The 27,335-nt window shown below is 33.0% G+C and overlaps 5 protein-coding genes across 11 annotated transcripts; 3 read left to right on the top strand and 2 right to left on the bottom strand.

Moving 5' to 3' along the window:
* Positions 1 to 46: 46 nt before the first annotated feature.
* LOC102629066 (putative FBD-associated F-box protein At1g05080) lies at positions 47 to 3,102 on the bottom strand. Of its 3 annotated transcripts, none has more exons than XM_006470219.4 (3): positions 2,070 to 3,102; positions 1,323 to 1,499; positions 47 to 486 (listed from the first exon to the last, which is right to left on the bottom strand). In XM_006470219.4, exons 1-3 carry the CDS (start codon positions 2,628 to 2,630, stop codon positions 199 to 201), a joined length of 1,026 nt encoding a protein of 341 aa, XP_006470282.2. In that variant the 5' UTR covers positions 2,631 to 3,102; the 3' UTR covers positions 47 to 198. The 3 variants fall into 3 exon arrangements, with proteins under 3 accessions (XP_006470282.2, XP_006470284.2, XP_006470283.2); XM_006470221.4 differs by having other exon boundaries at positions 2,283 to 3,102; XM_006470220.4 differs by lacking the exon at positions 1,323 to 1,499.
* Positions 3,103 to 7,303: 4,201 nt separating this feature from the next.
* LOC102629733 (isocitrate dehydrogenase [NADP], chloroplastic/mitochondrial) lies at positions 7,304 to 13,108 on the top strand. The gene is made up of 15 exons (XM_052434756.1): positions 7,304 to 7,640; positions 8,171 to 8,214; positions 8,324 to 8,433; positions 9,096 to 9,133; positions 9,349 to 9,426; positions 10,046 to 10,099; positions 10,182 to 10,283; positions 10,383 to 10,471; positions 10,557 to 10,660; positions 10,814 to 10,882; positions 10,970 to 11,085; positions 11,548 to 11,582; positions 11,668 to 11,810; positions 12,459 to 12,581; positions 12,831 to 13,108. Exons 1-15 carry the CDS (start codon positions 7,364 to 7,366, stop codon positions 12,922 to 12,924), a joined length of 1,476 nt encoding a protein of 491 aa, XP_052290716.1. The 5' UTR covers positions 7,304 to 7,363; the 3' UTR covers positions 12,925 to 13,108.
* A 1,046-nt stretch (positions 13,109 to 14,154) lies between these two features.
* LOC102630010 (glutaredoxin-like) lies at positions 14,155 to 15,732 on the top strand. The gene is made up of 3 exons (XM_006470223.3): positions 14,155 to 14,534; positions 14,626 to 14,714; positions 15,428 to 15,732. Exons 1-3 carry the CDS (start codon positions 14,479 to 14,481, stop codon positions 15,604 to 15,606), a joined length of 324 nt encoding a protein of 107 aa, XP_006470286.2. The 5' UTR covers positions 14,155 to 14,478; the 3' UTR covers positions 15,607 to 15,732.
* Positions 15,733 to 19,271: 3,539 nt separating this feature from the next.
* LOC102611351 (uncharacterized) lies at positions 19,272 to 22,888 on the bottom strand. Its single transcript, XM_006470414.3, has 8 exons — positions 22,566 to 22,888; positions 22,081 to 22,114; positions 21,655 to 21,843; positions 21,070 to 21,159; positions 20,364 to 20,429; positions 20,184 to 20,275; positions 20,049 to 20,096; positions 19,272 to 19,627 (listed from the first exon to the last, which is right to left on the bottom strand). Exons 1-8 carry the CDS (start codon positions 22,886 to 22,888, stop codon positions 19,510 to 19,512), a joined length of 960 nt encoding a protein of 319 aa, XP_006470477.2. The 3' UTR covers positions 19,272 to 19,509.
* A 1,208-nt stretch (positions 22,889 to 24,096) lies between these two features.
* On the top strand, positions 24,097 to 27,136 carry LOC102630311 (uncharacterized). 5 transcript variants are annotated; one of them, XM_052435533.1, is made up of 5 exons: positions 24,131 to 24,193; positions 24,626 to 25,075; positions 25,620 to 25,864; positions 26,096 to 26,345; positions 26,794 to 27,136. In XM_052435533.1, coding segments are annotated over exons 1-4 (939 nt in total). In that variant the 5' UTR covers positions 24,131 to 24,191; the 3' UTR covers positions 26,338 to 26,345; positions 26,794 to 27,136. The 5 variants fall into 5 exon arrangements, with proteins under 5 accessions (XP_006470287.2, XP_006470288.2, XP_052291493.1 ...); XM_052435532.1 differs by lacking the exon at positions 26,794 to 27,136 and adding an exon at positions 26,456 to 26,731; XM_006470224.4 differs by lacking the exon at positions 26,794 to 27,136 and having other exon boundaries at positions 24,097 to 24,193; positions 24,578 to 25,075; positions 26,096 to 26,731.
* Positions 27,137 to 27,335: the final 199 nt, after the last annotated feature.

Here is a 27,335-nt window from a genome sequence, read left to right as displayed (position 1 = left end):
TTTAGGGCAATTACAAGAAGGAAAAGAGGCTGGACATTGTGTTGAAGAAGAAGAAGCAAATAACAGAAACTCTACAACTGAGAATGAATACATCATTAGATAGGATTTCAAACAAAACAAGCTGGACATTGTGATGGTTTCATAAATTCATTCTCAAAATCTTACATAAGGATATTTAAATGGAGAATATATCCATGTTCATAACCTTGAAACATCAACCTCCGACTTAAGTTGAAGGAATTTCAGCACAACAGTGGAGGATGTTCTTGGAAATTTCATTATCTCTGAGGTGATGTCCTTGGGATCCTTAATGTCTGCTGCCCAACTAATACTCATTCCGTCCAATGCACGTCCATGCTTCAGCAGAAACCTCATGAACTCAAGTTCATTTTTCCCACCCCTCACCTCTAATAGCTCAACCATCTTGAGATGATATGTCACTGATGGACTAGGAATATCCTCTACACTAAATTCAACGGTTTCATACTGTAGAGCAAAGACAACGAAGAAAGAGGAGTTAATTTTTGAAGATCATAAACATTTGGACTGAAGATGTGAAAAGCAATCAGCAAAGATAACCTCTTTATAATTGACTAGGTTTGCACTTTTATGCTTAAAGACACAAGTGACACATTTAGTGATAAAACTTTGTTGGCATAACCTTACAAATATCACCAAAAAGTAACCATCCACTTTGATGATATTGAATGAAAGCATCCGAATTAATTTCCCACTGATTGTATGTTCTTTCCCATGTGGCTTTGAGCTATGACTTTCTATGGTAAGTCCAAGAAGGCAACTAATCCATGCATGTTTGATCTTGTTCCATAAAATCCCTATGCTATCTAGGGATACCATTTCTGAATTTTTATGGAAAATTTCTTCATGTTTTGATACCTAATACTTCCAGAAGGATAGCAACAGCATAACATTCCGTAAAAGAGGTGAAATATGCTCTATTAACAGAAAGAGTGCAATAATCATTTATTGATTTACGATATGTCATCATAAAGGTGATTTATTCTACCCAAAATGTCTTAGCATGCAAAATTTTATGCAAGAATGTAGATACCATTTACAACAAACATGTATAAAAATTCCTTCTACTCATAAACCATACTATCCATGAATATTAACTTTTGCTTAGTAAGTGTCCAGCAAGATTAGTCATAAAATATCCCTGTCGATGATATTGAATGAATGAAGATAAAACATAACCGACTTTGATATGAAAGAATTGTACGGCAGCAATGCCAAATCTAATGCACAGAACAAAACAAATTATGTCTAATAAGAGCAATAATCTTAGGTGTTGAATTTACCCATGCAAAACATATTGTGAGAGCTTCCAGATTGGGAAAGCAGTTGAGCAAGCCAACCATTAGGTTCATGCTCTGATCATTTGGTATCAGAATCAGTTTTAAAGACTTCAAATTACAGAATGATGTCTTGAAGCACTCTGGGTGAGCAAGTGTGAGATAAAGATATTCGAGGCATAACTACAAGGAAAGAGAGAACCCATTACATAAAGATGTGAAATATTTAATATTTATAAGTGTTTAATAATTTGATTATTCATGATATAGCTATAGTAATTGTTCATATTCAAGTCTGTAAAAAGAAAGCGACTATTACTGGAAAATTTCACCAGCAACTAATGCTTTTACTTCTTTAAGGGCATAAATCTTAAACATGAAAATTAAAAATGAAAGAAAGAAAAAAAGAATGAGATGAGGAGAAGGAAGAAAAGAAAACTAGCATGTTCAGAACAATGGTGAATCATATAACTCTAGTGATAATACCTATACATGAAGCAAATTCCAAATAGACAATAATATGATCATATACCTCCTAAAATTTAATTCTGAAAACTCAATTACTCAATTGTCCTATAACAGATAACCAAAAAAAAAAAAGGAATTTTCTAGAAGGTTCCCATTTTGACACATTCCTCGTCCTCAAAGCAAAAAGAAATTACCAAGCTAATATTTGGTACATCACAGCAAATAATATTTCATTCAATTATCTTCAAAATATATAGGTAATCAACTTTAGAAATGAACATATACCATTTCTAAGGCAGCAGGTAGTTTCAAAACAGTAATATTGCTAATTCCTTTGAAGACCTTATGCATAATGTGATGGCAATCATTAACCACTCCATATTCAGTAAGAGAATCAATGCTTAAGAAAATGTCCTCCAAAGAGTTTAGATCCTGAAGGAGGAAATCTTTTGCTAAAGGACTATTGTAATAAAAGGAAACGAGACCAGGGCAAGTAACCTTTAGCTCACAGTTCCTTAAACCATCACCGCCAGGATCAGGGTAACCGTTATCTATCACAAGACTCTTCAAACTAACTGAAGCAATGTCAAGTATCTTCATGTCGCTAAAAACACATGCTAAGAGGTTCAAATGCTCGAGAACTGGACAATTTGAGATAAACGTTCGAAACGAAACACAATCCAATAACTTAACATTCATCAAAGAGAGCATATTGAGCCCGACAAAACCAGCAGAACTAGGCAGCTTTAGAACTTCATGAAGGCCAAAAACAAACTTGAAATACACCAATGATTCACAAGAAACAAGGAAATGGGGCAACTCAACAGGTCCGTCAGAGAATACCATTAGACCAAGCTCCTGCAATTTCTATCGGCTAAAACACTCATCCATCTATAAAGTGTATAATCATCACTTTCATGTATGTACCCGCAGAGACAAAAACTTTGAACAGTAATTGAACTGTTTTGAGACATTAATACCCAGTTGACAAAATCTTTGAATTCCTCGTTGACTTTGTGAAAAGACAAAGTTTTTCTTTTGTCTGACCAAATTTTGTGGAATGTGCTGAAGGCTAATGAAGGCATTGAAAGCCAAATGTACCTCCATTTTCTTGAAACGGCGCTTGCCGTGATGACATCCAAGGTATCTTCCACAAGTGAGAATATGTGATGAAGGATGGACTCTGGCAGGTTGCTGATTCTATCAATGCCTTCGCTGGCGTCATCATGACCACCTTCTGATAATCTTAGAATTTTAGGGTTCTCAAGAGCGACTGCCATTGATTTTCAAGATTTGGGATTTGGGAATTTCGCGGTTTATTCATGTCCCGTTGTCTCCAGGCACGTGCTTCCTTTGTGGCGGTCCGGCAGAGACGATATAACCCAACCCAACTCAAGCCCAGAATAATAAAAATTATAGACAAATTAATGTCTCACGATCAATTATTAAAGAGTGCTGATGTTTACCGGAGTCAAGCCCCGAGGATTCCAACAATGACGCCATTTTGGTTAATTCTAATTTTTTTAATTTAAACTTTGCTTTTTTTTTTTCGTTTCCCTTTTTCTTTCCAACTATAGATCCCCTTCACTCTTACGTTCATTCGAGGCTACATCATTGAGTTTAAATAAATACAAAAAAGTAGAAGTAGTAACTTGAATAAAGATCATATCCTCAAAATGCAGTGCTTACAAATTTTTGTTCGTAAAAGATTTGGTTGATCCATGAAAGATGAATTTGAGCATTAGAGGAAAATTTTAAAACGTGGGCTTTGCCGTAAGGTAACGTATTATCTTTTCGATTCCTTTGGCAGCATATTATTTTTAAAGTTTGAATTTTGTTTGTAAATTTTACCCATATTGAGTTAGAGTTGGTTCCAAGAGATTTTGATATAGAATTGAGTTTAGGATTGAGTTTACTGTTAATTGGAATGCTCAAACCCATTTTCTACAAATGATTGTGCAATTTACGTTGACTTGACTTGTTGTTAGCCTGACTAGGTTTACAACCCACTGTACATTTAATGCCTTTGGGATAATTAATTAATAATATTTTGAATATTTTACTTTGCAGTAGTAATGAAAATTTTGAAACAAATGGATGAGGTTGATGAAGTGGAGAAACAGAGGAATTGGAGGACTTAAAGAAAGCTGATTTTGAAGAAAATAACGAGGAATTTGGAGGAAGAAGCTGCTCGTGGTTGGAGTTGTTGCATGATGGCTGTGGGTGGTGGCAGGAGTGGTGGCTAGGAGTATTGTTAGAGAGAGTTGTGAGCGATTTCAATAAAATTGTGGCTGGGGAGAGACGATTTGAAAGATAGAGGAAAAGGTCGGGGTTTGACTTGGTGCAAATAAAATTTTTCATTCTTAAATTTTAAATGGCTAAACATAATCTTGAATCTTTTTTATTATTTTATAAAAAAAAAAGATATTTTCATTTTCTCTATGTTAAATCTAACATTGATTTAATTCTCTAGACTCAAATTTAGAAATCAAAACTGAATTTTCACTAAAAATTAGTTAACAAATATTCAAACACTTGCATCATGGTATTTTTTGATAGATGTTAAGCATAATGAATAACATATAATGCTATGATAGAAAATCAATGAATTTTTTTTCCCCTATTCGAATTTGATTTTAAGTAAATTTTAGAATTTTTTAACTTTTAATTTTTATCATCCCGATCAATCAAATTCGATGATTTAAAAGTTGGAATAGTTTGGGTTGGACATGTTTATTGGGTTGGTTTGGGTTAATTTTTTCTCAATCTAACCTACGCCTACCACTAACATAAAAAATTTGTACTTAAGCTTTATATGTTATAATTTTTCAAATAGAAATTATTTAAATAATGATTTTGTCAGTGTAGCTTTTATAAGTAGAGTTTTAAAAAAAAAAATTAGTTGTTTAGTTCATACTAAAAAGTTTTTATTAAAAATTATAAAATTATTTTAATAGACAAATTCTTTTAAGTTATGTTATGAAAGTAATGAAACAGTATTGTTAAATAAGCAAATGATATTTTAAATACTTTAATATTAAAAAAAACTTTTTAACATCTATTCTCAAAAGCCAAAATTTGAGTTTTGCTAATATAGACAAAATATCTTATTTAATCCTTAAAACCTTTAGTAAAAAAATAATCAAACAAACAAAAAAAATTGAAAAAAGCTTATGTGATTAAATAAATATTTATAGTTATTAAATAAATCGTATTAAACAGGCTATTAGTGGATTTATGGTATAACTTAGATCATAAGTATTTATTTAATTTTATCATTATTTTTTAAAAAATTTAACATTTTTTAATTGTATTTGAATAAATTTTTTGAGACTAAATACGTTATTTTATTTTTAATAGTAAAAACTCAGCTTTTGAACTTTTGCAAGAAGAGTTGACGAGCTTTTTTTAATTTATCTAAAGTACTGTAATTTATTTTATAATCTTATTTTATTCATTTTATAATATAAATTTAAAAATTTATCTATTAAAATATTTTATAATTTTTAATAAAAATTCTTATTGATAACTTAACAACTTAAATATTTTTGACAAAGGCTACTTATAAAAATTATACAAATAAAATTTTTATTTAAATAAACCTCATTTGTAAAACTATGCTAGACCGAGGGTTTGTAGTAGACGGGTGTAGGGATGGCAATTAGATCGCTACATAATAGATATCCATAATATCCATCCAATTGGATCGAATAATATCTATCCAAATTTTTTTAGATTTTGAAATAGATATTTAAAAATTATATCCAGATGGATATGGATAGACATGAATAATTATTTTTACTTAATGGATATCCATTTAACCCAATACAATTTAAATGACTAAAATACCCTTATTGATTATAATGATAAAATAAATTAAAGATAATAATAATAAAATTAATAAAATATTATTATTGTTGTTGTTATTATTATTATTATTATATGTAATAAATTAAATAATTATAAAAAATAATAATTTGTAATAATTTTTTTGTTAAAAAATAATAATATTAACAATAATTAAAATATTTATTATTATTATTGATTAATTTTATTATTATAAATATAAAATTTGTATGGTCGAAAATCAACAAATGGCAACTTCTCCAGCAAATTATTATTATTATTTTCCTCTTTTGTTTTTTATATTATTTTATCTCTCTTTTGTTTTTTTCTTCTTTTATCTTCTTCTTCTTCTCTTTTTTCTTTCTCTCTCTTCTGCAATTTCTTCGTTACTTCTCTCCATCGTCAATTTCATCTTCTTCATCAACAACATCAACAGAATCTGAGATAAACCGATCAGCAACCGACGATGAATCGGACTGGTGAGTGACGCGAGAGAACCGGGCTGACGAAGTGGATGAGTCGCCAGAAGTGGATTTCCTATCGACCAGCTTTTCAACTCCAAGTCCGGATTTCACACCCTGAACTTGAAGCAGCGGCCGTTTGTGTTTGTCAGAAACAACGACGTCGTAATGAGGAGATTCGTGAGAAGAATCGGAGGGCTTGCGGAAACGGTTAGTGTTGGTGTGGTTCATGGCCCATTTTAAGTCAGTTAAAGAGAAGTTATGAAACGGCTGCTGGGATTGAGATTTGACGGCGGTCAATGATGGTGATGGTGGGAGTGAATGTGAATTGGGAGCGAGCTTAGATGAATGAAGCTCTTCTTTCTTATTATTTATATATTAATTTCTCTCTTCACTCTTCTCTTGTTATCTTTTTTTTTTCCCTTGTTTGGTATGTGTTGTTATTGTTGGTGTTGGATGGATATCGATATTTGTAAGGATAAAATTTATATTTATGTTTAATATTAAATATTAAATATAAATATAAATATATTTATTATAAATAATTATAAATTTATATTTAAATAAATATTATTCATTCGTAATTGAATATTTACCGTTCCTAAACGGGTGTAATTAGATAACCTGCACAAAATGAAAAGAGACAAAAATCGCCGCATGTAGGTGGACCTTTCGGGCCTTTAATTTTTATTTCTCATCATTACATTTGAAAATATGCTATAACTAATAGACAACAACTCTACCCCATAACATGAGGAGACTTATTACCTCATTAATATTTGTGTGACAAACAAATTAACCAATCAGATCGCTTAAACCCAAATTCATAAAGATTATTCCCTAAGTTATATGTAATGAAACTTATAATTACACACATAAACAATGTATAATGTGAAATCCACGCATTATTCACGTACGTAATTGTAAGTTACATTATGTATAACTTAGTGTTTGTCGATAGATAATATAATCTGAAATCAAATCAAGTCTATTATTAATGTCAACTTATTCAAAATTAAGCTGTTGTAAGTATCCTTCCAATTGTAAAAATGGGTACTAAAACCTTTTGGCCTTATGATTACCAAGTCATATCTTGTCAGCCGTTGGATCAAAGATACCAAGATGAGATATGCCGCTATTATATTCCAGTACCGTGTCTGCATAATACTAGATCAAGGCCGTCTCTTTCTTTCCAAACAAGTAAAATGCAAACACGAGCAGAGAAAGCAGTCTCACGGCGTCTTAATTTAAAACGCCTATTATCATTCCCAAATGCTCAGGCTCATCAATAGTAGTTGTGGCAGTTTACGATCAAGCGTCATGTCATCTGCTGCTGCCACCACCAAAATGATGTCATCGTCAACCGTCGCCGTTAAAAACCCCAGATGGTCACTCTCTTCTTCAAACAATTCCGGTTTATTCAGCGGATATGTGAACAATCGTGTGTCGTTTCGGAACCAGCTGGCTCCTGCGATGTCGTTTCGGTGTTTTGCTAGTGCCACGGGGATTGATAGAGTCAAGGTTCAGAATCCTATCGTTGAAATGGACGGTATAACTAAAACCTCTCTAAAACCCTAAGTAATTTTAACTTTTTAAAATATTTTAATTAGTTGGTGTGCTACTTCGTTCATTAGATTTTTTTTTTAAATGCTTGCAGTTCATACAGTCTAGTTCATTAGATAATTTCTTTTTTAGATGCCTGCAGTTCATACAGTGCTGTTTGCTTAATTAGAAAATGGATGAAAATGAGAGCAAATTCGATTTCTTAGAATTCTTATTGCAAAATTATTGAATATTTTGAGAGTCCATTTCTTGAGGTGAATGATAGGATGATAAGTTCCCTTGCTGCTAAGTTCGATGGATGAGAAAAATGCGGAAATTGAAAAGCAAGTTGTACTCGGTGTTTTTTTGAATTCATAAGTTATTTTGTGACTTTATGAATGATTTTTTTTTTTGTGTTAATTGATATTTTTATGTCCCATTTTTAGGCCAATTTTTAGGTTAAATGGAGGAACAGCTGTTTCATTATGTTTTAGAAGATTAATTTTAATCCTAGTTTTATCTTACTTTTGCAATCAGGCGATGAGATGACGAGGATTATTTGGCAGATGATAAAAGACAAAGTATGTTTTACTTATTTACCATAGCTTTCTTATTTTTCTTTTTCCAGAATAACCCTTTTAAAGCAAATTGATAAAGTTTAATGGGAATTAATTGCTTACATTGTTGCAGCTCATTTTTCCTTACTTAGATTTGGATATAAATTATTATGACTTGGGGATATTGAATCGTGATGCAACTGATGACAAGGTTACCGTAGAAAGCGCTGAAGCAACTCTAAAGTAAGTAATGTAATAAGAATTCATTTAAAATGATAAGACAATTAGCTTGTAGTCAATTAATAGACCATATTCATTTGGAAATTTTAAGTGAGAATTTGATTGAAGGATACATATTTAGTCGACATCAAATTATAGCTCTGTGTATTATACATATTACTGATTTAAAACATAGGTATTGTGGAGTGCATTTTCTTTTCTTTTATTCATTTATTTTTTCCTTTTTGTAGATACTAAATTTCAATTGTTGGAGTGAATGGACGGGTAATAGAACGAATCTTTTGGGGACTGAGAATTCCAAATTTGGTCAATACAAGATTATGTTTGGTATGCTATAAATGTGGGCATAATTTTGTTAGTGGCAAAAAATGAGGAGCTAGTTAAGGGGAATGCCACTGCTCCATGTTAGATGGAGCACTGGTAATTGTGAGGTTGGTTGCTAGGAGGGGCTATGTGGAGATGAGGATGTTATGATGGGGCTTTCTTGTTCTTGTTTTATGATTTCTCATGATATCTGTCTTTACAATAAAAGGCTGGTTAATGTAAAACCAAGGACTTATAAGATTTTTAAATTAACTTTCCTCACACATTTATAGCCTAAATCCTAAACAATGCTCGATGCTGTCTTTTCATCTGTCCTGTCTTGACCTTTTATGTTGCTGCAGGTACAATGTTGCCATCAAATGTGCCACAATAACTCCTGGTAAGCCATTATCCTTTTGCAAGCTTTTTAAGCATTTTATTATTTTGGTACCAGAAATAAAAATTTCAGGCAAGCCGAGTTTTATATAGCGTATGAAATTTTATTGTGCTCTTTATATTACATTGCAAGTGGATGTTTTTTCTGTTTAGCTGTAGATATTTTGTTTTAGCTTGTATGGACATCAATTTTTGTCCTTCGGTGTAACAATTTTGTAGATGAGACCAGAATGAAGGAGTTTGGGCTGAAGTCAATGTGGAGAAGTCCCAATGGCACAATTAGAAACATTTTAAATGGTCAGTATATTATAATCCCTTTATTTCAGGGCATATGTTTTATGTGTTTTCTTAAAACATGTGTATTTATAGTTTCTTATCAAAAAATTAAAAAAAAAAAATTAACACATGTTTTTAATTGCATCTGTTTTTAGCGTATACTACATGATTTCTTAACCAGGAAGCTAACGGTTGGTGTGCTTGGTTGGATGGGATTCTATGATAGTTTCTGTAAACAGTATTGTCTTGAGGTGAATGTGAAAACAGTTTTCCTTGGATAAGCGTAGACATCAGCTTTATTGTTGTACGTGTGACTATTTGATGCTAGTAACTAGATTGCATGCAATTATACGTTGGCAGATACATTGCTCAAGGATTGATCTTAATGCTATTGTAGTACTTGATAATTGATGGAATCCGGGATATTGAAGTCATCAGCTGCTATATGGATTTCCAAAATATTGTAAAATTCGTATCTATTGGATGTATCATGTGTGGAATGGTTAACTTAACTAATTTTATTTTATTTGTCACTTTCTTGCTTCTAGTACCTTTGATACAAACAGTGTAACATTCAAGCTGTTCTGTTTATCTGCCTCACTGTTTCTTTCTGAAACTTCATAAAGTGTTGCCTTTGCAGGTACTGTTTTCCGTGAACCTATCCTATGCCAGAATATTCCTAGAATAGTTCCTGGTAATACTTTCTTCCTCCCGTTTTGTTGGATGTCATGAATTTGTTTGAAACACCCTTCAGATCTTATTTCTCAAATGTACAGGTTGGAAGAAACCTATATGTATTGGTAGGCATGCCTTTGGTGATCAGTATCGTGCTACTGATACAGTCATTAAAGGGCCTGGGAAGTTGAAAATGGTTTTTGGTAAGTTGATTTAGGTGGATATTTCTGCCACTACAACCTAGTTGTTTTGTTCCTCCAAATACAAAGTGGCGTTACATTTTCTGTCTGTTTCTCTTCTAGACCCAGAAGATGGTACTGGCCCTGTGGAGCTTGATGTTTATAATTTTAAAGGCCCAGGCATTGCACTTGCCATGTATAATGTTGATGAGGTTGGTCATGTGTTCATCTTTTTCGTCAGGATCTGCACTGTAATAAATTTATAAACTATATTGATAAATTCTTCTAATTTGCCAGTCCATTCGAGCTTTTGCTGAATCATCAATGTCATTGGCATTTTCAAAAAAGTGGCCTCTTTACTTGAGCACCAAAAATACAATACTGAAAAAATATGATGGCAGGTAATTTTTTTCCTTTTTCGAACAGCTTCTTTTCCAAATGTACCTGGTACCAGTTTTTCTATTTTTGTTTTCTCGCTTCAATTAAAATTAGCTTTTGATATTTAGATTTGAGAAGAAATGTGCACAATGCTCATATTTCTAGGGCTATGACAGGTTTAAGGACATATTCCAACAGGTATATGAAGAGAGGTGGAGGCAGAAGTTTGAAGAACATTCAATATGGTTTGTTTTTCTTGTCCATGAGGAAGCTTTGTATTTGTGTGCCCATCATTTTTCGAGTAGTTAATGAAATATTCATATGTCGCTTAGGTATGAGCATCGTTTAATTGATGACATGGTGGCTTATGCTATAAAAAGTGAAGGTGGATATGTTTGGGCATGCAAAAATTATGATGGAGATGTCCAGAGTGATTTACTTGCTCAAGGTACTGTTTCTGCTCATTCTAGTGCATTTGAAGTTTCCCGTGCACCTAACTTTTACCAGTAGTATCAATGGCCAAAACGTCTGCTAATTGTCAGTGATCTTGTCTTAACTGCAGAAAAGTATTCTACTTAACTGTTCTTTTTCTCTTTTTCCGGTTGCCATATTATCAGGTGGTCTTATTTTTGGTTTTGAAAGATTACCATAGATGATGTTCTAGAAATATTCTGTATTGAGAAGCATTAGTTCAATGACTAAGTGAGCAATTATTCTTTTAACAAATGAAAAAATAAATAGAAATGATTATTACATATATTTATTGCGCGTAGTTGGTGAGAAATTGAAATGATAAATAGCTTTTAGTCTTTTACCAAGTCTTCTTGTATCAATGGGCTGAGACACTTCCTGTTCCACAGAAATAAACATCTTTTTATTATACATCTAAATGTAATTTCATTCTTTGCAGGATTTGGTTCCTTGGGACTCATGACCTCGGTGTTGGTTTGTATCAAAATTACTGTTTGTATTCATCATACATTTGGTCCTTGGTTTGCGCAAAATCCTAATAACCACGATAAAATTGCAGTTATCTTCTGATGGTAAGACATTAGAAGCTGAGGCGGCTCATGGGACTGTTACTCGACATTTCCGGCTACACCAGAAGGGTCAAGAAACCAGTACAAACAGTATTGCTTCCATATTTGCTTGGACACGAGGGCTAGAACACAGGTACATGCTGCTTTGTGCAAAACTCAGGCTTTTCCTTCTTTTGCATTCCTTCCCAACAATATCAATTCTGAACATATACCTCAGTATCTCTTTACTTAATGATGCACTTCTATCATATTCTTGGCTGATTTTGCTCATTGACAGACAATTCTACTACCTTTTCCTTTTAATTTCCAAAATATCTATGAACAAATATTTAGAGTTTCGTCAATTTCTTGGCAGCCTAAGATCCTCTTCTCTAACAGAGTTGAACCATGATTTTTGGACATAATACGTCATCATTTTCTTTTATATATTGGAATTTCATAAATGGATGTTTTGTCCTTTTGTTGCTAATATAGAAGCAAATAGACCATATGTTTACCTGTTTTTAGAAACAATAAAAGCCTGAACAAAGTCAAGCTATTCATTCCATTTGTTAGTTTTCTCTTCAATATGTTCAGATCGCTTTGACGTGAACATTTTGATATCTAGTGACATGTGAATGAACTTAAAATTTTATGTTTCACAACTATCTTTCCTGACTATAACCGTGTTTTATTTAGTTATTTAATTAGAAGTTGTGTAGTCAGCAATTTTGTTTATACTAAAATAATAATTTTGAGTTCCATTTTATGATGGTAATGTCAAAAAATGGATTTTCTTCAGGGCCAAGCTAGATAAAAATGAAAGGTTGCTGCATTTTGTTCAGAAGTTGGAGGCTGCATGCATTGAGGCAGTGGAAACAGGAAAAATGACCAAGGATCTTGCCATTTTGGTCCATGGGCCCAAGTATATATTACCTTCCCCTTATCTATTACATGTCATTACTTTCTCTTAGTTGCTTTCTTTCTATAATAACTAACTTATACATGTTTTTCATTTTTTCTGATTTTTATTTTCCAGTTCTTTTGTAGCCTGAAATAGAGGCACTAAATCTTTTGTTGCTACTCTGATTATGATGAATGGATCACCCCACTTCGCTTAATATTCTTAAAAGTCATTTATCAAACGAATAATGTGCTGCTGATATTTATACAGGGTATCGAGGGAGTTTTACTTGAACACTGAAGAATTTATTGATGCTGTTGCAACAAATCTTGGGGCAAAGCTTCGGGAACCTGCAATGGTGTAAGTAGATAGGTTATTTATCTTGTACTGGTCATCATCGAAGTCCCAGTTCGAGAATCAATTTTTTGGTTTAAATTAAAAAGAAAACCTCAAGGCTTATTCTGTTAACTTTATGGATTACCACCATACCACAGAGAACAATAAAGCTTTCGATGAAGTGATCAAATATTTCTACGTTGATTTTGAAATTTTGAAGTGTCATACATTCCTCATTTTGTGGGGCCTTTAATGCGTTTCCCTGCATGTTTTCAGAATTTTGGTGCTAGATACAGCTTGTAGGTTAAGAAGAACATGTTCCATCGGTTCCAATTTTACACTACTACAAGTTTTCTATTGCATTTCGCAAATCTTACGCGGCCACGAGTTTTTTATTGCACTTCACAATTTTACGTCACATGCTTTGCAATGTAAAACATGTTAAGGAGCTGGTTTAGTACTCGCCCCTATCTCTAAAGGCCGATGAAATTTGTATAGAAGAAAAACTTGTATAGAGTTTAAAAAAAAAAATTAAGGAAAAATTTGTGGCAGTGTATGTTGGAGCCGATGAAATTTAGATTGTTCCACAGATAAATATACCGAACAAAATCTTGTTCCAAAATTTTTTCAGTGTGTAAAATTAACGAATTCTGTTGTCATAGCTCTCACAGCAATCTGTGGTTTGTTTTTTCCGTTTTTATTTCTTGCCAAGCGACTTTAGCGTCAAAAAAAAATTCATGGAAGCTTTGGACTTGGTTTCCTGATTTCGTTGATTGGCAAAGACCTGTACCCACTAATTTTTGTATGGGCATATGGATAGGAATTAAGATCAATCAAATTAATTGAAGCATTAAAATATTGGAACATGTAACAATTTTTAATTAATTAAAAGAAATTTATTGAAAATCAGTTGGGAAAATAATTTTACCAAACATTTTCAACGTGTTCATGCAAATTAATTTATTGAATCAACCATAAGACGTTACTAATACTGTTTCACATTTAAATTAAAAAAAAAAACATCATTAAATGTGGGTGCGTTCAGTTCAAATAGTAAAAATCTTTTATGTTCAAATCAAGAAGTATGAACTTAAGCTTACATAGACAGAAAAAAAAAAAAAAAAGGTTATTAATAAATTAAATAATTTAAAAAAAAAACACACATCAGTAATTGGAAGATAAAAAAATAACAGCTTAACTCGCAAGCCATCCCTTTACACGGACAAAAAACAAAATCAACTTGGACAGAGGCACTCACCAGTCACCAATAAGCGGCACCGGCCTACGGGCCTGTAGGCTATAGGTGCTAGCGTTAAGAGTTACAAGTGAAAACGAAACTTCCGAAGAGCGTGTGGACGTGGCTCTCCGTTACGTTTCATCAATTGAAAAATTGAACGGTCCAGATCATTTCTTTAGTTTTGAACAGCACCTCCTCCTCTCCTCTCCTCTCCTCTCTCTATCTATATAAATGAGAATGGACTGACCCGGGACAAACAAGTTCTCTCGTTTGTAAAGCCAAAGAGGATTTGAAGCTTATTTAGGGTTTGTGAGATTTCGAATCAAAGACAAAGAAGACACAGAAATGGCTTTGCCCAAGGCCCAGGAAACCGTTTCCTCCAATTCCGTCGTCGTTTTCAGGTCTTCCTCTTTCCGATACTGGCGGCTGTGCTATTGTTCCATAATTTTGGTTTGATTTTGATTCTTACATCGATATTTATATTAATTGCAGCAAAACGTTTTGTCCGTTCTGCGTGAGTGTCAAAGAGCTGTTTCAGCAACTCGGAGTCACTTTCAAGGCCATTGAACTGAACAAAGAAAGTTAGTCCTCTTTTTTTTCGCCTTTGCATTTTTGGGATTCTATTTTGTCTCTGAATTTGTGTCAAAACATTTTCTAATTTATTCAATATATCATTTTTTACATTGATTGGATTCGACTGATATTGGGCTTCATTTTTTTTTACTTTCCTTTGCCAATGTTTACTGCTCCTGACACTTGGTGCCGCGCTTCTGTTTATTCTTATTGAAGTTGGTGGGAGTTATGGAAGTAGTTAGCACAGATATGGTTTTGTAAGTAGGTGGAATTTTAACAACTGATGTTGGAGCTTCGTATTTAGTCAATAAACCAAAGGGTCTAATGAATCTGATGTGGTGGCTTAGTGTTGTTTTTACGGGTCAGGATTTGGTGCTCGGCTGAGTTTGTGTTGAGCACCGAATCAAATGATCAGGATTCCTTCGACATGGGTCTCATTTAGGTCTTTAATCTACTCTGACCTTTGATTCAGTCTCAGCTGAGCACCAAATCCTGGGCCTGTTCTTCGGTGGTTATTCGGGGAAAGAGAGATAGTAAAAGAAAAAAAAAAGAACGTAACTAGGTCTTTAAACCTATGTGTGTTCTTGATCTTGAATAGAATAGAATTATTATTTTTATAGAATGAAAACTTTGGATTTTGTCTTATATCCTATTCACAATTGAAGTAGAAATAAAGAAGACAGATCAGTAACTTGCATTTTTTTTTTCTGGTAATTTATAGGTGATGGAAGTGACATTCAATCAGCTCTAGCTGAGTGGACTGGACAGAAAACTGTTCCAAATGTCTTCATCGGAGGGAAACACATTGGTGGCTGCGATTCAACTACTGCACTGCACAGGGAAGGGAAGCTGGTTCCTCTGCTCACTGAAGCTGGAGCTGTTGCCAAGACAGCTGCCTGATGGATGGCTATTGTCTGCCTGTTAATTCTAGTAATAAATAAAGAATGTGTTGGTAGTGCTTAATCTGTCTGAATTAAACATGAAATTATGCTTATTTGAGTAATTTCCAATGCACTTTTTTGTTCAGTTTCTGTTTTATGTTGAAATCTGTATGAATTTTATCAGATTTTTCATCTACTATATCCATGTAGAGTCATTTCTACTGTAAATTATTTCAGTGTAGCTGCTATAGATCATTTTTTGTCTTTGGTGGATTTCAAGTTACCTACTTGACACAATCCCTGAACGAAGGAGCAGGATTTCTAACATCATATATTATTTACACAATTACTTGCAACTTTTATGTACTATGGGATAAATTCAGGTCCGTTAGGTATGGTTTCGGAATTTTTATTTTTTAAAAACCAAATTGAGAATGAAAATAGCATTTTACAGTTGTTATATTTTTAATTTAAGTATACGTCTCGTATCATTTTCTGTAGTTTGTATTTTAAAATTGAAAACAATAATATGCATTTGGTAGATAATTAAAAATGATAAAAATAGAGAATATATGTTTGGTAGTACCATTTTCAAAATAGTTTTTAACTAAACATTAAGTCATATTTATGGTTAGAAAATAATTGTTTAACAAATGGAAAATTCTATACACAAACATACCATAAATAATTTAAATAAAATAATTATCAAAATTGCATGAGGATAAAGTTTTAGTATTAGCATTAATTAAAAAAGTTTTACATTGTCATTATTTTTACTATATAATTAAGATATATATTACAACACATATGATTTAAACAAAATAATAATAAAAATTTACATAGTAGATATCATGCATTTTGTGTATAATCATACTATATAGAAGTTATAATTCTATCTCTTATAGTATTTATCTCTGCAACACTGGATGAAGACAAAATGAAAAAAACTATTGCATTATCTTGCCTAGCAAACATGACATACCAAACCTGCCAGCAAAGAAGACATTTGACCATGAACTGTATGCACGGTGACAAGTGCAATCTAAGTGTTAATTCAACAATTAGCCAAACAAAAGAAGCAGCCGCTTGGTTCATCAACAAATGTTGGCTGAACAGTATAAATAGACCTATTGGATCTTTAATATCAGTATAAAAAACTAAATGAAAAACCTCTAATTCAATTAAAAGGAAATAATAAACAAAATAAAATAAAATAAATGTATATCAATTCCTATATATGTAGGTCTATAAATATTAGTGCAGATCCACATAAATATGTTTATGTTTTCACATAATTTTTCTAAAAATTAGAGATAAAAGCATCTATTGTGTGTGAAGAACAAAAATAGATACAAAAAGATTTAAAAAATGACAATAAAAAAGAAAAGAATAAAAAAATTTACTTGTAACTCTTCAAGGTTGCAATTTCTACAAATAAAGATAAGAAAAAAAAATTGTATGAGAGATAAATCAAGATTAAATTTTTTTTAAAAAAATTACATAATGAGATGAGAGCGAACTTTCGATTGGGAAAAAAAATCTTAAAATTATCTAATTTTGCATTGGAAAGATGAAGAATCGGTGGTTGAAGAAAATTAGAAGAGGAAGAAAATATCAAAGGTTGAAGGTGAGAGAGGATGAAATCAAGCAAAGAAGTTCATTGTAATGAATAGTAGGGTAAAGGGATTTTTTTTTTTAATACTGATAACACATCAGATTATTGTATTACACATATTTACAACTGTTATTATACACTGATACTTACAATCAGATATACCCAGACATATGACTCTTGCAGACAAGGGATGTTTTTACTCAATTCGCATTTCGTAAGAGAGAAGATATATTACCCTCACAGACAAGGGATGTTTCTACTCCACTTGTATTTCGTAAGGGGATATTTTCATAGACAAATGATGTTTATGCTCCACTCACATTTCGCAAGGAAGAAAAACTTACAAATTAACTCTATATAATTTTTTACTTAATTGAGGGAGATTGAGCCTATAAAGACTCGAATCATTACCCTCATATTTCTTCTTAACTTTAAGGTAGCGTTTACATTTTGGATTGGAGTGGGAATCTTGAGGAGTGAGAATCTTGAGGAGTGAGAATCCTAGGATTGGGAGTGTGGAGTGGGAGTGAGAGTAGGTTGTTTACTTACATTGGAATGAGAGAATGGAATTGAAACCAGAATCCAATTTATGTGCTTACATTGTCTTAGATTGGGAGTAAATAGTTTTAAATTACAATTTTACCCTTATTTAAAGAATCATAATTTGTAATTAAAAAATTAATAAAAAATATATTTAAAAAATAAAATAAATATTTTATTATATTTTTAAATTAATAATAATTATTAATATTCTTAATTATGTAAATCATAATTTTTTAAATAATTTAAATTTAAATTATGTGAATAAAAATTATTAATAATAGCAACACAAATGAAACATTATTATTGATAATATAGTACAAAATTAATCTTTTCTTAGAATAAAATATTTATTATTATTAAATAAATAAATAATTAATATTTATTAAAATTAATGTTTAATATTATTATTTTTAATGAATTTAATTTATAAAATTATATTATATTATTATTTAAATAAATATAATATTTATTTATTTTTATTTTATTAAATTTAATAAAATAAATATGTTTAATTATTATTTTTAATAAATATGATATTATTTATTTTATTAAATATTATTTATTTATTTTAATTATGAGGGTAAAAGGGGAAGAAGGGAGAGTGGATTCCCACTCTCACCTCCCCCAATGGGAGTGGGAATCCCACTCCCTACTCGAAAATTAGATGGGACCCACGGTGTGGGAATCCCACTCCCCCCTTAAAAATAGTAAATAAACATTGAAGTGGGAGGAATCCACACTCTACACTTTCACTCCATAAAGTAAACACAACATAAAAGTAGTGGTTGACTACTAAACTAAAGCCTAAGTGGCGAGTAAATAGATTGTTGAGATAAGAAAAGTAGAGTTAAAATTTTGAAAAGCGTGAGATAACTATTTTATAATTTATTTTGTAATTTATTTTATAAAATATTGGAAACGTGTCAAATGTGTTTTACAACTTAAAACAGTGAACCAAAGTTCGTTTTCTGCATTTTATAATTTGTTTTTATAATATTAGCTACCGAAGAGGTATTGCGCTCGTACTTTAGGGAAAAAAAAAGAAAAAGAAAAAGGAACAACTGTTATAAAAGGGTACCGAACGGGCCCTTCACTTTCAGGGTTGAGATTGTATCAATCATTTGGATTAATGCGAAATTAGTGAATTACAAATAAATGAGAAATAAAGCACATTGGAATTAATCTAATATTTTATGACAATTTGATGCTGCTCAGAAGTTAAATCAATTGAAATATAAGGTAATGGTATTGAAATGATTAACCAAACGTTATTCTTCAAAAAACTTCATAATTTCCATTATTTTAGCAAATGTGCAAAAACACTACTTTAGGCGAGCTGATTTGGAGTGCAATTATGTGCGTGGCAAGATCTGAAATAGGGAACTGTACTTCAGATCCTGCCACGTGTGTGGTCGCGCTCTTGATCATGTCTATTACTTTGGATGGCATAAGAGAAAAAATCACCCCTTTCAGGAGAGGGGGGAAGAGTAATAAAGAAAATGAGAAAAATGAAAGGCTGAAAGCTAAGAGGTACAGCTACTAAAACATTTCAAAACTTGATGGCTTTCCTGCTGAATACAAGTCTCTAAAGCTAATGTAATTATGTACCTTTGACAACAATTTTCATCTCATACTATGCTTCAGCAACGTTTATACAATGTTCTTAAGCAAAAACACCAAGCAACTTTGAGGCAGACCAAAATTCATCTGGCTTCAGAGAAGGAAAAAGAGAAGAAAGAAGAAAAAGGAAAACGCCAATCTGCATCATCTTAGACCTTGATAAGAATGAGCGAACCATTTTGACAGAAGGAAATGCTTCAGTTTCATGACTAATGCAAATATGCAGTAGCATGGAAAATGTGCCAGTCCAACCAGCAAGTACCTGCAGTTCCATGGTGGAACAAGAAATGAATTATATGAGAAGTTAAATCTTCAAGCACTTTGCGGAAAATTTTTTCTGAGGTACGCAAAGGCTAGGAAAGAAACTGTATCCTTTAAACTACTTTGCAGTAAAAGCAAAAGTTACAGTAGTCATAGAATCTTCAAACACTCGACTAGCTCAACAATGTCAGATTCCTTCAGGACCCCATGCAGACTAAGAAAAGGAATCAAGAAAGTAATTTGGAAAATTTAACCTGCTTGCTTAAGCTATCCTTCTGAAAATGCCATATGCATTACAGTTTTATAAATCTTATTATAGTTTTTTTTTTAAATAAAAATTGTTGAAAAGTAAGCAGAAGTGTTATATTATGCATAGACCTCATAAATCCTTGAAGGTCACAATGATGAGATGTTTAACTAACCATAATGGAGCAAATGGTGATGACAATTCAAGAAATGGGTATGGCCACCTGTAGCAGAGAATATAATCAGTATTGTTGAATTTTAAGTTTAACTTTACACCCTTGCATATGAAAAGATAAAACGAAAGGCATTACCAAATCGAGACAGAAGCATGAAGAATCCACTGGAAAATGACAAAAATACTCGTCCATAGAATAAAGTAAGAAATCCGAAACCAGGGGAATTGCTGAAACAGAGAAAAATAGAGTTAAAGCTAACTGATTTGTAGAGGAAAGTAACTGACAGGCAATAAAGACGAAACAACATTAGATTACCATGGAGTTCAGAGCTGTGTCACCAAGGAGGAAGAAAGCATTTATGGCATGCATGTTCACTGTCATCTTACATAATCAAGATATTGATCAATAAGGTAACAGACAATAATAAGGTCCCGGAAAAAAGCATTTGAGATAACAGAAAACAGAAGAGAGAAGATTATAAATGCTAAGCAAAGCAGCAAAACAAGAAGTCATGAAAAAATTTCATGAAAGGAACATGTCATATGTTCTCAACTAAGAGAAGCATACATGAATACATATCGCATAGCTTGGATAATTCACAGAATGCTTCTAAGCAGACGTGAGAACCAGAAGGCCTATGCAATTTTGAGTGCAAACATGAACCTGAACCTTTACCATTGTAAGACATTTGCATTCTGTTTACGGTGTAAGGACCTTAGGTATTGGTATATCTCAAGCTCAGAGGAGACTGCATTACATCTTAAAGAACATAATAAACTGAACTTCGTTGTATCTAAGGGTAAAAGACCATATAGTACTATGTTGCAAGTGTGGAAAAAAGATATTAGTGCAAGAATGCTTCTTTTAATTCATATTCAAGAATTTCCACTTCAAAGGCAATATTTTTCACTGAAGAAATGCCACAATTGTGTCTCGTGTTTGTTCTGTAGCAAGAATGTGAAAATTTAGACACACAGCTGAAGGCAACAAACAGTTGATATTTAAATTCTTCACTGCTTACTAAATTCAACTTGTACTCTTCAAGAGTGAGAAACGGGAAAATGACACCCCAATAAACAAGATCAGTAAGCACCACTGCCCCCGCAATCGTCTGTTTTTGACACAAGAAACACAAGGCAAAACATGAGCAACTTGTAAATAGACTGATGAAGGACGAGAAAAGGTCTAATATTTTTATAACAAGCTATGAGATCTGTGCCACGGGATGAAATCAACAAAAGATTATTCAAACTGAAATCAATTTTCGCTATATTGCTCTGTTTATTTGATAAACAATTGAAGATCCTGTACCAAATGGCTCAGAGTCATTAAAAGATTGATTTCCACCCTTGTGAACATACACCACAGGAAGATTTATGAGACACCTCTATCTGCTATTTAAAACTTGCAAGTTTGAACCTTAAAGGGAGATAAAAATAAAATTGGAAACATTGAAAAACAGAGAAAAAAAAAACTCAATTCAGACATGAAGATCAAGGATTTCATTTAATTTAAAAGCAGCTAGCGATCTGAACATGGCAGACCTGGTCAGGCCCCTCTCGCTGTCTAATTGTAGAATTACTAGTCTCTTGGAAAGTAAATATACCTGGAACAGGACTTGAAAGAGATATCTAATAACTGCTGAAGCTTGGAATTTCTCTTGTGTATTTCTCCCATTTGTTAGAGGAATTGAGTTTCGTTGATCCTCAGCTACCCCATTGTGATGTACAATAATACTTCCCCTGCTTATCTTGTGACACCGGTGACACCCATAAATTGAGAGAAGAGATCCAAACTACATAAGAAATCTGAGACTTTAATGTACAGAGACGTTAAGTACAAGATCAAAAAGTGTTTAAGAGATCCAAATCCATAACAATGCCAAACACATGCTTCTGCCAAAATAAAAGCTTTCCATTTAGCAGGCCCATGTATGCCTTTACAGCAACTAAGTAACAAAATGATATTGTTGATAGTGGATAATTTCAAAATCCATTTGAGGTGTTTCAACACAAGGATCTAGAGTACTTACCCCAAAATAAAGGGTGAGCAAAGTAAAAGTCCACCTGCTTAACGACCAGAAAACACCAGAACATGAGCAGAAAAATATGTGAAAACTACGTTTTTGAGCATGAAACCGGTGTTAATGACATAAAAGCTTTGAGCAGTAAGTATATATCATCCTTGATCAAGAACAAAATTACTTTCGACTTTCCATTATCAGTTACTGAAAAAGATCCTATTATATTTTATGGATACCACTAACTGCAGAAAGATTTTACTGTCCTAATCTGCTCAAGAAAAGTTTGCACATACTTCCGCAAAGTGAAAAGTGACCTCCATTTTAGCAACAACATCTATTTTTGTGTGTAAGAATCTCAAAAGTTGAACTCTTCATGATTAACAAAAGACCATGGTAGACCCAAACTGTCTGCATAATTTAAATCCATGATCTACATGACTGATTGAGTAGAAGAAACATGGAACATAATTGAGTCCAATGATGAGATGGCTTACTGAGTATAATAAAAGAATATGGTGCCTCCATTAATAAGAACTTTAACAATGAGAGTCGTCAAAAGGAAACAGAACGCAGTTACTCTAAAAGCAAGCAGCCAAAATGGGTGGACTTGTTTGAGAATTGGCCTCCATTCATCATCATTACAAGTATCCTGCTGAGTTCCCCCTCCATTGGATTTGAAATTGTCGAAACACTCCTCTTTCCATATGAAGAATGATGACATACCAAAACAAAACAATATCCATATTGCACATAGAAAGAACCTCCAGTTGAACCAATAACTCAACGCAGTTGTATCGGCGGCAAACAGTCCCAGCATCCTGCCGAAGAAATAGTCACAGTTTTACCTCAGACTTGTTTCTTCATTGTCACTCTATACTCTCTAAACTTTTGCCTTCAAATTTTTTTAATCAAACAACACAAGATCTCGAGTACCCAACAAAGGAATCCATGAAAAAATTTGACTAAGCAACAGAATCCCAGATTCATTTCAGACTCTTGGTTAGACCTAGTTCTTATAATAACACATTAAGTGGTTAAAAGAAACACGCAAAAAATAATGCCTTCATTACTAACAAATGGTTATATGCATTTGATCCAAAAACAAAAACAAAAGCTACACGATCAATTTTAAAACAAACCCATGTTCTAAATTTCAAAGCATCACAACACCATCATCTTGAAAATTTTCTCATTTCTCTCTCTCTCTCTCTCTTTCCAATTATCCAGGAACCAAATGGAAAAATTATCGAATTACAAAGTCGGTAACTTACAAACGATATTGTTGTTACAACGTACAAAGAATGCTCCTGCGGAACATGGATTGAGAATTGGTGGTATTTAGCAATATTTTGTTAAATAATAATAACAACAACAACAATAAGAGCCTGAATTTTAAGATGAATAAAATGCGAAGCAGAAGGGATTATTGTTTCGGTTGATTGACTGACAATGCAGTGCTCATACAAATTTGCCGCGAAATAAATTCGGCTCCACTACTTTTGCTACGCGGTCGTTTATTGTTACATCTCTCAAGTTTTGTATTGATGACGTCAAATCATGTCGGGGTAAGTAACATTATTATCTATATATTCCTAAAACTAAGAAGGAAAATTTTATCCATTTGCTAATTCCACATTTGCTACTTATCCTAACAACTAATCTAGAAGTTCTTTGTAGATGTGGTGTGATTTATCTTAATATTATGAAAAATTATCAATTATTTGATGAGTAGATGCATGAATTGAGATCTCACATGCAATAGATTATTTTTTGAGGTAATTTTTGGAAAATGCAGCATTATCTTTCTAAGTTTAGAGCCACTCATTAGTAGAAATAAATTACTTCCCTTTTCACCAGTGAGAAAAGATTCAAATTCAGTTCACCTCAGGATTAGATTAATATTTGATTTATATTATCTATATTTTATTTTTAAAAAATTAAAAAATAATATACAAAATTCATATCCAAGCCCAAGCCCAAATTCGGGCCCAAATCAGATTTGCAATTCGTGACCCAGAAATAACAGCTACAAAACCCTTTCAAAATAAACCCTACTCTCTGCTCTCTCTCTCTCTCTCCCTCTCAGATTTTGCTGTCTGACTTCCTGAACCCGTCACAATATGTAAGCGGCCTTCATATTCTTTTTAATATTCTTTTTTATTTTTCATAGTAAAATCTCGTAACTAGTTTACTTGTCAATAATTTGTAGAATGCTTTGTTGTAATTCCAAGTTTCTGATCTTGAACTTGAATGAACCTCTGTGTAACACACACCACATTGTGAATAATTTGTTCAGGTTCTGCACTTGTAATATTTCTTGTTATGGTTTCCTTTTTTTTGGTCTATGTTGGTTTTCAATTTAGTGCATTCATTTGATGATTTTGCCTAATGTTTTGCATTAAAGACTGAAATATAATATGTGAATCTATCATGTTAACAGTAGTTTCAGTTTCTATACCTTGTAGTTTTTATGAGTTTGTTAGCTAATTGTCTACTTAAATTGTAGTATTTGCAGATAATTGCTTGGTTTTAGTAACTCTTTGATAATTTAAAGGATGTTGCCAACTGATCCAACGAAAAAGATATCCTTTACTCGATGCATTAAAGAAGGGGACTTGGTTATTGTCTATGAGAGGCATGACTGCATGAAAGCTGTTAAAGTATGCCAGAACTCAGCTTTCCAGAACCGTTTTGGTGCGTTTAAACATTCAGACTGGATTGGGAAGCCCTTTGGGTCTATGGTGTTCAGTAACAAGGGCGGATTTGTTTACTTGTTAGCCCCAACTCCGGAGTTATGGACTCTGGTTTTGAGCCACAGAACTCAGATACTTTACATTGCAGATATTAGCTTTGTCATCATGTACTTAGAACTTGTTCCTGGTTGTTTGGTTCTGGAGTCAGGGACTGGAAGTGGATCTTTGACAACCTCTCTTGCAAGGGCTGTAGCTCCTACAGGACATGTCTATACTTTTGATTTTCATGAGCAAAGGGCTGCCTCAGCTAGGTAAGAAATGGAGTTTCTCAATTATAAATTACTTTATTATTATTATTATTATCATCATTATTTATTTTTATAGTTTTAAGTTTGAATCTTGAGTTTTGGACTACGTCAATAACACTTTAAATGAAGTTGTGTACAGTCAGCTTTTCTAGCATGTCAAGGATGTCATCTAAAGGGGTGAAAGAAAAAAGAAGCGGATTTGGGATGGGGAAGATCTTTGGTTTTTAAGTTACCAAGCATTTGAAGGCATAGCTCATTCTCTTAAGACACAGTCCTAGGGCATAAGTTTTCAATAAGTTTTCCAAAGTTAAATTTAAGTCCTGTCCAGTTTTCAGTTTCCCTCATTAGTCATTCCTAGAGGAAATTTTAGTTGCTCTTTTCCTCAGAAGAAAATTCAAGTTCAGTTATAGGTTCGCCTGATTCTATTTCCTTAAAATTAAGATTCCTATTTCGTTTGAGGGTTGGTGTTCAGGGCAAGAAGATACATTCACGTCGTCCAATTTGTATGATATATGGAAATATTCTCATGATTTCATTTCTTTAACAGGGAAGACTTTGAGAGGACAGGAGTGAGCAGCTTTGTTACTGTGGGTGTTAGAGATATCCAGGGTCAGGGATTTCCTGATGAATTTAGTGGGTTAGCTGATTCTATATTTCTGGACCTACCTCAGCCCTGGCTGGCAATTCCATCAGCAAAGAAAATGTTGAAACAAGACGGGATTCTGTGTTCTTTCTCACCATGTATTGAGCAAGTGCAGCGCTCATGTGAATCTCTACGATTGAATTTTACAGGTAAGGAGTCATGCATTTAAACTTCTTAGCAGGTTCACTTTTGGCTATTTGTTGTTGGATCAGTTTACCTAATGTATAAGGAGGAACTTTTTCCTCTTGTTCTCTTTGTGGCCCCCCCCCCCCCCCCCCCCCACCCCAACACAAACAAACAAAAGAAACAAATGTTGCTGGTTCCTCTTTGAATATTAATTGATGGATATAAGTGTGTTTGTATCCTGTGCTGGTATACAGATATAAGAACATTTGAGATACTTCTTCGGACCTATGAGATTCGGCAATGGAGAGCTGATTGTGGCCAGGGCACTGGTGGTGGTTCAGCAGGGTCTATTCGGCACAAGAGGAAGCAGCATTTAATTGAAGGAAGTGGTGAGAAGGAAAATCCAAATAATTCTACTGTCATGGCTAGGCCCAATGGTGAGGCCAGAGGTCACACAGGATATTTGACATTTGCAAGGCTTAAATGTCTTTCATGAAGAGCATGGTACCTTTTCCATCTGGTTGTAAACATAACAGTTTCTTATCCTTGTATCAGCCTTGGTTTAACCTCCACTAATGAAGAGCTCTACTGGTCTTTAAAATTTTAATTGGCAGTGCATGTTACCTGGTCAGCGACCATGTTACTGGTCTCTCTTCCAGTCGCATGAGGGGTTGCGGAGTTGCATTACCTTCTTGTTGCAGTAATATTGGAAAATTACAAAATCTTTGAGAATTATCTAATTGAGCTGTGTTGTTGACTATATTTTGACGAGAAGAAGAGTCAGTTTTGACCCTGTGAATACTGCCTCTGCTTTATCTTCTGAGTTCATAGAAAATTGTTGTAAAGATTCTTCGAGTTTCCACTTATAAGTAACATTGTGATTTAAGACTTATGGGTATTAGATAGATAGATAACTTGTTTACCATTCAAATTTTTACCATGATATTTTCAGCTTCATATGCCAGCTACGAGTACTTTGACTGCATTATCACCTGACAAAGAAGTTTAAGAATTGTTTTGTGGGACATTATCAAGTTCAAGACAGTGGTCCTTGATTCAATCTTGAAGGAGAATGCATGTGCTGTCGTTGTCTCGGCAGACTTTGCATGCATGACTGTTTGAGCTTTGCAGCTGGCAATGTCCGTAGAATCTTACACATGGCAAGTGTGGGGAATGACTGCGATACCACAAACAAAACTGGTAATTACTATCTTTGTGACTTGTAATAGGGAGTTTGATATTACTCAAGCTGTGAAGTGTTTTTGTGTAAATTCAGTGTTGCGATTCAATTGAAATTGAAAAAAAAAATCTGATTAGAAGTATTTAAAAGGAAGAGAATGATTATGGAACCATATGATATTGCTAATTGATTTAAAAATATTTCTTCTTATCTTTTAATATTTTATTTTAGGGAGAATAATACTCTTAGAGACCATCTCCCACCAAAAGTAGTCACTGATACATTATATTTTTCAAGAAGATAACGTGTGCTTA

Source organism: Citrus sinensis, chromosome 2 (assembly GCF_022201045.2).
Source record: "Citrus sinensis cultivar Valencia sweet orange chromosome 2, DVS_A1.0, whole genome shotgun sequence".
NCBI lineage: Eukaryota > Viridiplantae > Streptophyta > Magnoliopsida > Sapindales > Rutaceae > Citrus > Citrus sinensis.
This window is presented reverse-complemented; position numbering and strand designations above follow the sequence as displayed.